Source organism: Mus pahari, chromosome 1 (genome assembly GCF_900095145.1).
Source record: "Mus pahari chromosome 1, PAHARI_EIJ_v1.1, whole genome shotgun sequence".
Taxonomy (NCBI): domain Eukaryota; kingdom Metazoa; phylum Chordata; class Mammalia; order Rodentia; family Muridae; genus Mus; species Mus pahari.
In genome coordinates this window covers 37,917,299-37,928,720 of record NC_034590.1, presented here as the reverse complement: position 1 = coordinate 37,928,720, position 11,422 = coordinate 37,917,299, and the positions used below count along the sequence as shown (strand labels likewise).

At 49.5% G+C, this 11,422-nt stretch overlaps 1 protein-coding gene across 2 annotated transcripts in view; it reads right to left on the bottom strand.

The window, feature by feature from the left end:
• Nucleotides 1-11,422, bottom strand: part of Pcsk6 (proprotein convertase subtilisin/kexin type 6) — a 183,435-nt gene that overhangs the window by 5,946 nt on the left and 166,067 nt on the right. For both annotated transcript variants that reach the window (XM_021191532.1, XM_021191541.1), the window contains 4 exons: nucleotides 10,676-10,872; nucleotides 9,367-9,454; nucleotides 5,480-5,583; nucleotides 903-1,032 (listed from right to left, as the gene is read on the bottom strand). In XM_021191532.1, coding sequence (XP_021047191.1) covers nucleotides 903-1,032; nucleotides 5,480-5,583; nucleotides 9,367-9,454; nucleotides 10,676-10,872 — 519 coding nt within the window. The remainder of the gene's footprint in view (nucleotides 1-902; nucleotides 1,033-5,479; nucleotides 5,584-9,366; nucleotides 9,455-10,675; nucleotides 10,873-11,422) is intronic.

Below are 11,422 nucleotides of genomic sequence, written 5' to 3'. Positions count from 1 at the left end.
ACCACACCACAGCATCAGCACCACACCACAGCATCAGCACCACACCTCCACAGCATCAGCACCACACCACAGCATCAGCACCACACCACGGCATCAGCACCACACCACAGCATCAGCACCACACCTCCTCTGGATCAGCACTGTCACCTTCAAATGCCTTCCTCTTGCTCATATTACAGGCTGCCTTTCCTGTTCCTGGCCAGTTTAACGATGTCCTGACCTAGTACAAGGCACAGCCAGTCAGGCATAGAAGAAAGCACGTCTGCTCCTGGAACAGCCCATGTCCACAGTACAAGGGAGCACCCTTGGGTCCAGGGGCACTTTCCAAGTGTGTGAGCTCATGGGAGGACTAGACAGAGAACAAGAGGGTTAAAACACATGCGCACTCTCTATGCCAGGACTGGCTTTGCAATGAGGACGTGACCATTTTGTTTAAAAATATGTAACTTAGAAAAAGGGTTAACGCCCATAAATGTGGTCACATTGACCACCTACAATGTGAAAGCATACCACACCATGGCTTGAGGCCCAGTGCTCTGTACCATCTGCTGCTGGGGTGGGAGGGCTGTGTGACAGCACCTTGTGAATTCTGTTTCCTGTCCTAGCCCACTGCTACCCAGTGCCTGCATATGGAAAGTGCTTCACAAATAATTAGACATTAAGAGAGGTTTGAAGGCTGCCAGCTGGCTTGTGACTTTGGTGGTCACTAACTACAGGCATCCTTTCCACAGTAAATGGTTTCCTGTCTGCCCTCGGCCCCTACAGCAGCAGGTGACCAAGCCTGTCAATCCCCTAGGCTCCAGGGGCACTGCCACCACACCTGGCCCTCCAGCTGCTCTTTCTGCAGTGCCCAGATAACCACGATTCTGCATCAGCCTGGGCTACAGCCCAGAAGACTATACCTTCGACACACTTTGTGGGGTAAGCCAGGCATCTCCTCCGGGTAGAAGCCCTCACCGCAGGCCGGCACACATTTCCAGTCTTGGAAGTGGAAGCTTTTTGCACAGTGAATACACTCTTCTCTGCTGGGCCCTGACAGGTGCAGGAAAAGAAGCAGATGTCACGAACACGTCTGGTGTTCTAGAATATCTGTGGGAACCCTCAGATGTCCCCAGGCTGCCCACACAGCTTTCTAGGAGCTCAGTGAGGGCTGGGTATGTGACTTCTGGGGGTAGTTCACCCTCCCCACTTCACAGATGGGAACACCAGAGGCCTAAGCTTAGACCAGTGGGGAGCACTGCTAGGGCCTTGGTGACTGACTTTGATTGCATGTATTCCCTTTCCCATCAGCTTTAGGATAAAATCATTCAGTAGCCACTCAGTGGCCAGGCTGAGTTGTGCTGCAAGGGTAGAACACAAACATGTGAACACTGATGTGATGGGGTCTGAGATTCACTGGCCCCCACAGACTCACATGGGGTGGTATTACTGAGGTATCGCTTTATTGTAGTAGATGTGGCTGTGGTGGAGGAAGTACGTCACCGAGGAACAGGCCTAGTGGCGCACTGTCTTTCCCTGCTACCTACAGGTACAGATGTAGAACTCTCAGCTACCTCTCCAGTACCACGTCTCCCTGCATGCCACCATGTTTGCCACCATGATGATACTGGACTGAACCTCTGAACTGAAAGCCAGCCCCAATTAAACACTGTCCTTTATAAGAACTGCTATGGTCATAGTGTCTCTTCACAGCAATAGAAACCCTAACTAAGACAGCACCCAAACTATCTCCACATGGTTCTCACTTTTTTTCTTGGCATGAAGGCATATGTATCTGTGTGTGTGTGTGTGTGTGTGTGTGTGTGTGTGTGTGTGTGTGTAGCTTGAAGGCAACATTGGATATCATCCTCAGGAAAACTGTCTATCACTTTTGAGATAAGACCTCCTTTTGGCCTAGAGCTCACTATTAGGCTAGACTGACTGGCTAGTGAGCCCCAGTTTTGAGGCTTCTGTAATTGACAAGAATATCTTATGGTGTGGTTGTGTGGCCAACCTCCTACCCCTCAAACTAAGATTCTCTCAGGTTAGTTTCTTTGTTTGAGACAAGTTTGTGTGTGTGTGTGTGTGTGTGTGTGTGTGTGTGTGTGTGTGTAGCCCTGGCTGTCCTGGAACTCACTCTTCAGACCAAGTTCTGGCTTTGAACTCAGAGATGGACCTGCCTCTGCCTCCCAAGCGCTGGGATCAAAGTTGTATTCCACACTGCCTGGCTTTGAGGCACTGGAATAAGAAGAAATTAGAAAAAGATGTTGGCTGCAGGATCAGCTGGGGGAATTGCTAGAACCCTGGAGGTGAATAAAGACCACGGTCATGGCCATGACAAGCCTATGTGAATATGGTTAATGCCTCTGATCTGTGCATCTGAAAATGACCGTGCTGGAACTGGAGGCATAGCGAGGGTGTAAACAATGGCATCTGAACAGTCCCAGAGGGCAAGTTCTCCTGATGTGCCTGTGATGTCCTGACTGTCAGCTTGAGTGTATTTAGAACCACCTAGAGACAGACCTCTGGCTTGTCTATGAGGACATTTCCAGTAAAGTCTAACTGCCCTCGATGTGGGTGGCACCACCCCATGTGCTGCAGCGCAGGACTGAATAAAAAGGGGGAAAGCAGGAGGCCAGCTAAGTCCCAGCATGCATCTCTCTTTCCTAGCTGGGCATGCGGCATGGCCAGCTGGTGCATACTCTTTCTACTACCGAGAGAGCCTTTCATGCTATGGTGCCTTCCCTATCACAACAGAGGACATCCACAAACCACAAGCCAACACAAATCCATCCTTAAGTTGCTTTTGTTTAGTATGTTGCTAATGAAAAACACCAATGCCAACCATTCTATAGCAAGAATAGGACAACCACAGTATCCAACATTCAGGCATGTTTTCAAATAGTTAGAAGGGAAGACCTTGAGGGTTCCCAAATAGAAATGATATTTGGGGAGATGGAAACACTCATGACCTTGACTTAGCCATCGTGCATTGAATGCAGGCACTGAACGAGATCATGGAATCTCGAAAATCAGTATCGATATGTCAACTGGATTTTTTTTTTTTTTGAGTGCTTAAGATTGTAAACTTTATGGTATATGTATCTCAACAACAAAACATGCTGGTGAGCACATTTTCTATGAAACTACTCTCATAACTACTAATGAATGTCATACTCAAAACCTCTCAGGGATTCCATTCGGCCTCTAGAGGTGCCCAGCATTTAGAGCCCCTACAGTGCTAATGATAAGAGCACAATGGGCTATGCTTATGCTAAGCCACCATGCTAGGTCTAGCACAAATAGAAATACAGACCCTTGTGTAGAGGCAAGAAAAACATGCTGTGAGAAGTGCTAAGGTTTCTTTTGAAACCTCTCTGGAACTGTTGTGGTATTTCTTTTTCTTACTGTTTCTTGTTGGGTTTTTCCCAGGCACGGGCCAGGGTCAACCCTCCCAAGGGCCTAGGGAACTGCTCTGTGATCTAGCGAGCCTGTACGCATGTCCACTGGCTGCCACTTGCCCTGGGTGGATAAGTGCAAAGCAGCACTTCCCTCTCCCATGGGTCAACCCATCAACACCGAGCCAAAGATCACACCCTCAATGCCAGGATGCTCTGGGCGCCAGCCCTGGGGGTAGTCAGGAGAGCCTCAGGCCCGTAAAGTTCAGTGTACTTGGATCATGGCAGGCTAGGCCACCATGCTGAACTAAAGATGTCACCAGGCACAGGTGCTTCGAGGGAGATAACCCTTGACATGGAGCAAGGGGCTCCAGATGACTGTGAGTGGAGAGGGGGAGGCTCTGGCCCCCATCACTGCCTTGAGTTAAGTGTGTTCTGGACAGGTTAAAAAGAACTCCATGAGGAGACATGGAGAATTCCTCTCCTCTAAGAGCTTTACAACTGTCTGATATTGAAATGAATGCTTCAAGGGATGGAGGAGACACGGAACTGAGATAAGAAAACATACGAGTGATTCAATGCCACTGGCTGCTAGACAGTCTGGGGACCCCAAGAGAGACAAGCGAATTGAATTATTGAAATCAAAAGAGTTAAAGGGCCATAGTCCTCAATGCTATGGATTCAAGTGACTCTAACATTTAAACAGGCAGCACTGGAGACACTTCTTAAACCAGGACTTAAAACAAGTCATAAAAACCAGCAAGGGCAACTCTCTGAGAAAAGCTGGCATCTACCCATGGAAAAGCATCTTGCTAAGGTTAAGCCTGGATCCTTCTGGGATTATCTAGGGATGGGGTGGAGGAAGGCACGCACAGTAGCCTCGGGTCGGCACCACCCATGGCTTGTGGATGCTGGGACCTCTGGCATGTTCACTTGGGTAGCACAGCTGATAGCATCCTGAGGCCCCCACGGGACCATAACAGAAGATGACGGTCCCTGCCTTCTGGCATTTTTAATAAATGGTTTTATGGCAAATGAGATTTAGCTGAGACCTAATTCTTATATTGTCACTGCAGCAAAAACTCCATCTAACATGAGTTTCTTAGAAGGCACCAAAGTGCTGGGGGCGGGAAGAAAACAGAGGTGAATGCTTTACCTGGAACGGATCTGAGCACATAACTTACAACGCATGCGGATGACTGCAAAATGAAACCCAATAAAATGAATGAAATCCCCGCTACACTCTGCATAAAACCTGTGCCCGGAGACATCTGTGCTATAATCTCGGTGGGGAACTATAATGCATGTAAAATTGTTTATGGCAGTCTTTCCCTCTTTGAATAAAACGTTCAGAATAAGTGGAGACGGTTACAGAGAACTGAAGTTCTGTTTTATCACGCGGCGCCCAGCTCTGTCCCCACACCTCTCAGAGGCCTCTCAATCTTTATGGTGCTACATTTTAGTTAATTCTGCAGCAAGAGTAGAGTTTTAAAGCAAGCCAGCTTATGCGCTGCTGAACCTCCTCTATCTCTTGTGTAAAAGCGCTCGTAGCTTTTGCTATGCATTCAAAACCAAGGCATGGCTAAGGATTTAAAGCTGGGAAATCCAGAGCCGCTTGCTCAGAGTGGGTCTCTCTGTGCAGTTTGGGTTGTGGTTTTGTTTTTAATTAAAAAAAAACAAAACAAAAAAAACCCTGTTGGTATCTGGTACATACCGAACTGTACTGGATCAAACATCTTGACGTGTGTAGTTGAGTGGCATTCCTGAGTTCATGCTGGTGGGCAGCCATTACTACTCTCTGTCTCATTTCCCCTACCTTGCACCTCTGTGTAAACAGCAGCTCCTCCTTCTCCTCTCCAGTCCTGGGAGTCTAGGAGGACCTTTGTGTTTTTACAGTCTCATTTTCCCCAGAGGTCCTACACAGGAGGCAAATGCTCTATCCATGAATTACACTTTAAGCCCCTTGCCTTTAAATTTTACTCTGTAATAAATCCAGGAACCCACAAAGTTACAGAACTTCCTGAATTTCAAGGTAGCTGGCCTATTCACCTCCGGGAGCAAGCATGCAAAGGTCCAACGAGGCCAAAGCCTTGACAGCTTACCCACGCACGTCCGGCAGGTGTGATGGCATTCCCCACATTTGACGAGCTCAGAATCGAAGTAGGTACCCGGTTCACAGTCCGGAATGCAGCTGCCCCGTGCCAGGCTGGTAAGAAGAAAAGTAGGCCAGTTTCCACGTCTGTCCCGAAATTCTAATTAAATTAGAATCTGTCCTCAAACGCTTTTCACAGGAGGAAATGAAAGTCATCAGAGCACGACAGCAACTTGTGTCACCGAGGGGTCCCAGCTAATGAAAGCTGGCAAAGCCGTCCTGAAGCCAGCTGGAGGTTCTGAGGCCTCCAGCCTGCTGCAAGAGGTCAGAGCTTCCAGCTTTCTCCTATGCTGGGGTGGGTTATCTCTACAGCTTTTTTGAGACTTGAATCAGAAATCCCCCACTCCCCTGGAGATCTAGAGCACTCAGCGGTTGCCACTGAGTCAAGCTAGTTCCAGCTTATTGGTTTAAGTCCCCAGAGGATCTACGTGTGTGTGTGTGTGTGTGTGTGTGTGTGTGTGTGTGTGTGTGTGAGAGAGAGAGAGAGAGAGAGAGAGAGAGAGAGGTTGACCTTTAGTCCTGGATCTGCTCTTGTTTCTTTCTTACTTAAAACTCTCCTGTTTTACATGAACTTGAAACAAGAGCCTCTGGCATCTGGCTGCCTGCCACATCTGGCTTCTGCCTTCCTTTCTTACCCCATCAGTGCCTATATACCTGTCCTTTAACTAGGCAGCCCGGCAAGGCATCATGGACACAGACCACTGATGCAGGACCTGGCTGCACCACCAGCTGCCCCAGGCGAGCCAGCAAAGCCCATTTCCTCCTACAAGTTGGTTCCTCTGGCATAAAGCTGCCTGGCAGATTCACTGAGCAAATACATATAACCGTCAGTGTCTGGCACATGGCAGGGTAAAGAAGTGCCACCTACTATATGCCTTTGGTTCCCGGGACTGTACTGTGTGCGATACACAATTGTAAATGGGGTTGCGGATAAGCAGATTGAGCAAAGGCTCCAGAGCGCATCTGTCAGCTCCAGCGAGTCCTCCTGTGGTGTGATTTATAATTAGAAATATATATTTAGTCTTCATCCTGGCACACAACTCCAAAACTCTCTAGAATCAATAAGTGTCATTTTGCATGCTAATGAGATAACTGGTTGCTGGGGGCTCTTCTGTGGCTTCCTGATGAGGGAAACTGGTCGCCAGATAGACAGACCATTGATCAGAGAGTAGGAACTTCCACTTTCACCACCCCAACCTCAGAGGTGGTGAAAGAAACTGAAGGTGCAATTAGCCACCAATGGCCAATAATATTAACATTAACTTAGGCTTCCATAATGGAGTCTCCATGGCAACTCCAAGAGACATGATTTGGAGTTTCCAAGTTGGTAAACAAGAACATTTACATGACTCAGGAAGCTGAGGCAGGGGTACTGCCATGAGTTCAAGGACCATTTTGAACACATCCATTCACCTGCTGGGAGGGTGTTGCACCCAACTCCACAGGAGGTCCTTGACCCTGCCAGTGTTGCTACATGTGTAAAAGCACTGCATCTGCCTCATTTTTAACACCTGTGTAATAAATGGCTAAAGTAAGGAACCACCGCCCTGTTCTGGGAACGGATGTAGTAGCAAAGCAGTCAGACCCAAGAAAAGGCTGAGGGAACTCCGACAGCTAGCCGGAAGCCAGGATGGGTCACCCTGGGGTCTGGGACTAGCCTCAGAAGCGGGTTCGACATTGAGAACTGAGTTCTCAACTTGTGGGCTCTGGTGCCAGGTGTGGGTGGATAGGTGTGAGAATTAAGTAAGGCTTATTATGGGATATCCAGTGGATGTTTTGATGACCAGAATGTAAGTGTTCTGCACTACATATGTAGAGTAGGAAAGCCCCACCCACCATGTGTTGCACCTCCACCCAGTGGGGTGATGCCCACAGGGTTGGGAGCTCCTCACCACAGATGGCGGATGCTCGCCTGGGCCTCTCCCTCACTATGATGCCAGGGCCACCATGCGGGACAGTTAAATCATGTTTGTAATAACTTCCCTGTGAACCCCTCCAATGTTTATCCCCCTAAAGAGATGAATGGCTGGGAGTCAGGGTCTAGGCTGTTCTCTCACAGCTGTGACGTGACAGCAATGATTTGAAGTCACAGCTGAAGAGGATATTGGGCAATAAAAGGAAGCTTTCTGTGGATTATGGCTGGTGATGTTTCCCTTGCTTTGTTTGTGCTCCTCTGTGAAAGCGTATTACTGCAGCCATCACTCCTGCAGAGTGACGGCTGCCGAGAGGCTGTTCCTCCCCTGCATCCCCACCCGACTTTGCTCTTCCCGCAGGACACAAAGATAGGTACCTTGGACTCCTTGGCACCTTTCCTCTGGATCCACAGTCTTCTATCCTTTATACCTTCAGCTAGCAGAGTTTGGGGGCCCACACCAGTGCTAGAGGGGCTCAGGATATTAAAGCTGGCCTCTCTCAGCCCCCAGCCATGGCCTCTAATAAAATGTCTCCTTTCTCTCAGCTGTGGTCCCTTTGGGGGGGTATCTTCCTGGAGCTGTGGCTCCGGGACCCTTTGCTTTTCTAATCTTGTTCTGTCTAGCTAACAGGTTTAAAGGAGGAACAAGTGAGATGTGCCACGTTGGAAGGTCTTTCTTTCCCTTCCTGTCCTCCAAACTTTGATATTAAAGGGCAGGATGGAGGCAGTGTCACCAAGGCAGTCACACGGAGCCTTCTGGGACCTTCATTGATCTCCCCTGCATGAAAACTGTGAGTAACACCAATGACTTTGTAAGTTGCTATAAAGGTTAAACGGGGCACCATTGGTGGAACACTTGCAGAAAGAGCAGACGCTTGTAAGGCCTTGTCCGTTGCTGAGGCTCTCTATGTACTCATCCATCGCTCCTCATTACAGAGCTTCCCTTTTGAGGTGAGTTCTAGCCTCAGCGGCAGTGGGAGAAGAGGATGAGCTGGGTGAGTGGGATGCAGCCTTGAAGGGAGTGCACCTGCTGCTCCCAGTCTGAACCACAGCATCCCCTCACCTGGGCATCTGCTAGAAATATAGGTGTTTGGGCTTCACCTAGCCTCACTGTCATTTGGACAGAAATCCCTGAGGGTCCTAAGCCCTGATGACTTACTTTCTTTCTTTCTTTCTTTCTTTCTTTCTTTCTTTCTTTCTTTCTTTCTTTCTTTCTTTCTTTCTTTCTTTCTTTCTTTCTTAGGAGACCATGGGGCTAGACTCTCTGCATGGGTGTGTCTAGAGCTTTCTTAATATATGCTTTCCAAACTTTTGGATGGTAACTGGTAATATGCATTTGATGTCACTAAATGCAAGTGTTATTACAGGAGACACTTGGCTGCAGTAAATGATTCAAACAAACAAAAGAATTTAAGATAGGGCTGTGGAACAGGGAGGATCAAGAAATGATGGGACATCCTCAGGGAGCCAAGTTGACTTTCTGGATGAAGGAGAAAGCTGAGGTGGTGAGGGGGGAAAACTCACCACCAGAAGGATGGCCAGGAAGGAGGGTGGGCCAGCCACTGCAGCAGTTGTGACCTGGGCCAGGAGGGGAATTAGAGTAGAGGGGTTTGCTACTGCAGAGGAAAGTGCCATGCGCTTCCTAGGAACTCCTCCAACGCCCCCGACATCCCAACAGCAACTATTGTTATCTCATGTGTTCAACTGTTACTTTAACCAATTTTCCAAGCCCAGCCTAGAATGTGGAGATCCTGGCCATCCTTCAAAATCTCTTCTTCAGCAGTCCCCTGACTTGACAGCCAGGACTCTTTGGGCTCTGTGCCTTTGCCATTTTAGCTTTCAGGAAAAGAAGCAAACTCTCTGGAAAGCAAACACAGGGTGGATCCTGCCTTCTTTTTTTTTCCCCCAGTTCAGGGCGGGCTCACCTGAATCCCTCCTTACACACGGTGCACTTCTCAGGTTCATCCACGCACTTCTGGCAGCTCGGGTGGCACCTGAGGCAGAGTCTCTGACCTGCAGAAATGCAGGGTGACACGGAGGGGCTCAGAATGGAAAATGAGCCCCAGCGCGCCTGGTGGCCTTGGTAATGACACCTATTCCCACCAGAGGGGAGCAGGAAATGACCATGAACCTGGGTGTTAGACCCTGAGCTTCCCACATCCCTTCTCTGCAGTAACTCAATCAAGTCAAAGGACCCGCTGGCTTCAGAGGTGGCTCTTTTCTACAGGAGACACGTTGGTTCTGCTTATGGCCACAGGGACTGGAGCCAATCCCTGAGTATATTAGTATCAGGTGCAGATCTTTATAAACCTTTGCGGTACCCTGGAAGCCACTGGCTCCTCTCCCAGGGAGGCAGGACTCTACCCTTCCTCCTCAGCAGCTTTTTGGGTACTCCCAGTCCGGCCTGTGTTCCCAAGCTCTATTCCCAAGCTCATCTGGGTAGGTGCCTCATCAAACCCCAGCTGGCGTCATTGCTACATGCCAGGCCCGAGAACCGAGCGGTCTGTGGGTGGCATCTCATACACTCAGCTGGTGCCCAGCAGGACAGTGGTGAAGGATGGCTGACCTGGCCAGGCAAGATGAGGAGCCTGTGTGTCCAGCTGAAAGTGAGCCTGGCTGGCAGCCTTGACAGGTGTTCCCAAAGCCTGGGAAATGTTCCCATGTGACTTGCCATTTAACCTCTAAAGGGAGTCATTTCTTGATGACTTGATATGTCTTTAAAATTTTCCTGGCTCCTTCTCCCCGGGGCTAACAGCCATGGTATGACAGGCGACAGGCTGGACCAGTGCAGGGGTTAAAATGAGAGGGCTAAAGTCGGGGTGATACCTGCAGAGTTTCTGAAGTCCTCAGCTCATCTGAGAGCTGTCCGCCGCCTGTCCACTTAGCACAAACCTTCTCTTTCACCTCTTGCAGAGTGAGTTTCACTCCTCCAGCTATGGAAGCACCGAAGCCCACAGCACTATAGCGAGGATGAGCTGTGGACAAGCTCCTTTCTCCCCATCCCGCCCTCAGTGTGTGGGACTAATTTTAACAGTGCTTTTACCACTGTGCAGCAGGCTATCACTGCTGACCTCTGTGACTTCACAGCCTCACTCCCTGGCCTGGTGCAAGGTCCCACAAAAGACCAGAGAGGACAAGAAGCCAAGGGCCCAGGAAACCCTCCCTAGATAGGGGAGCACGGTCCAGAAGGGGAGCCAACTCATCTATGCTTGTGTCTGTGGACAGCCCACTTACTTTCATCAGCATAAAGTCCGGCAGGACAGAGGGTCACACACGTGTTCGTCTCCTGGTGGTGATAGAACCCACGGCGACAAGACAGGCACTGTGCTGGGCTCCTGCCCGTGCACGTCTCACACCCCTTATGGCAGCGACGGCAGCGTCTTGCTGCTGTGTCCCCAAAGTAGCCCAAGGGGCACTCGCTCACACACTTCCTGTGGGAGCAAGGGCAGGTGAGGATCTTGTGTCATTCTAACCCGGTGCCCACCCTGGGTGGTTCTTCCATGGACTGAGGCTTCATAGCTAGGTGGGTAAAACGGAATCCCAGGGGGCAGGCTAAGCCATAAATAAGTTCCCCTGTGTTTGCTGACTGCAGCTGGGGGAGGGGGACCTAGGTACAGACAGACAGGTCTGAAGAACAGGAATCCAATCTCAGGAGCTGGGTCTGGTAGACTACAAGTAACATACCAACACTTGGCTGAGGCAGGAAGTCTGAGGTCAAACTCAGTTTGGGCTACACAGGGAGATCTTGTCTAATCAAAACAACCAAATAATGCAGGAATCCTTTCCCATTCTAAGAATCCCCCCCCCTATGGAATACCCCCTCTCTCTTTTGAGTCAGGGTTTCTCTGTGTAGCCCCGGGTGTCCTGGAACTCATTCTGCTGGCCTCGAACTCAGAGATCCACCTGTCTCTGCCTCCTGAGTGCTGGGATTCAAGGGGTGCACCATTATCTCCCAGGCTTGTAATTTCTTTTTTTTTTTTT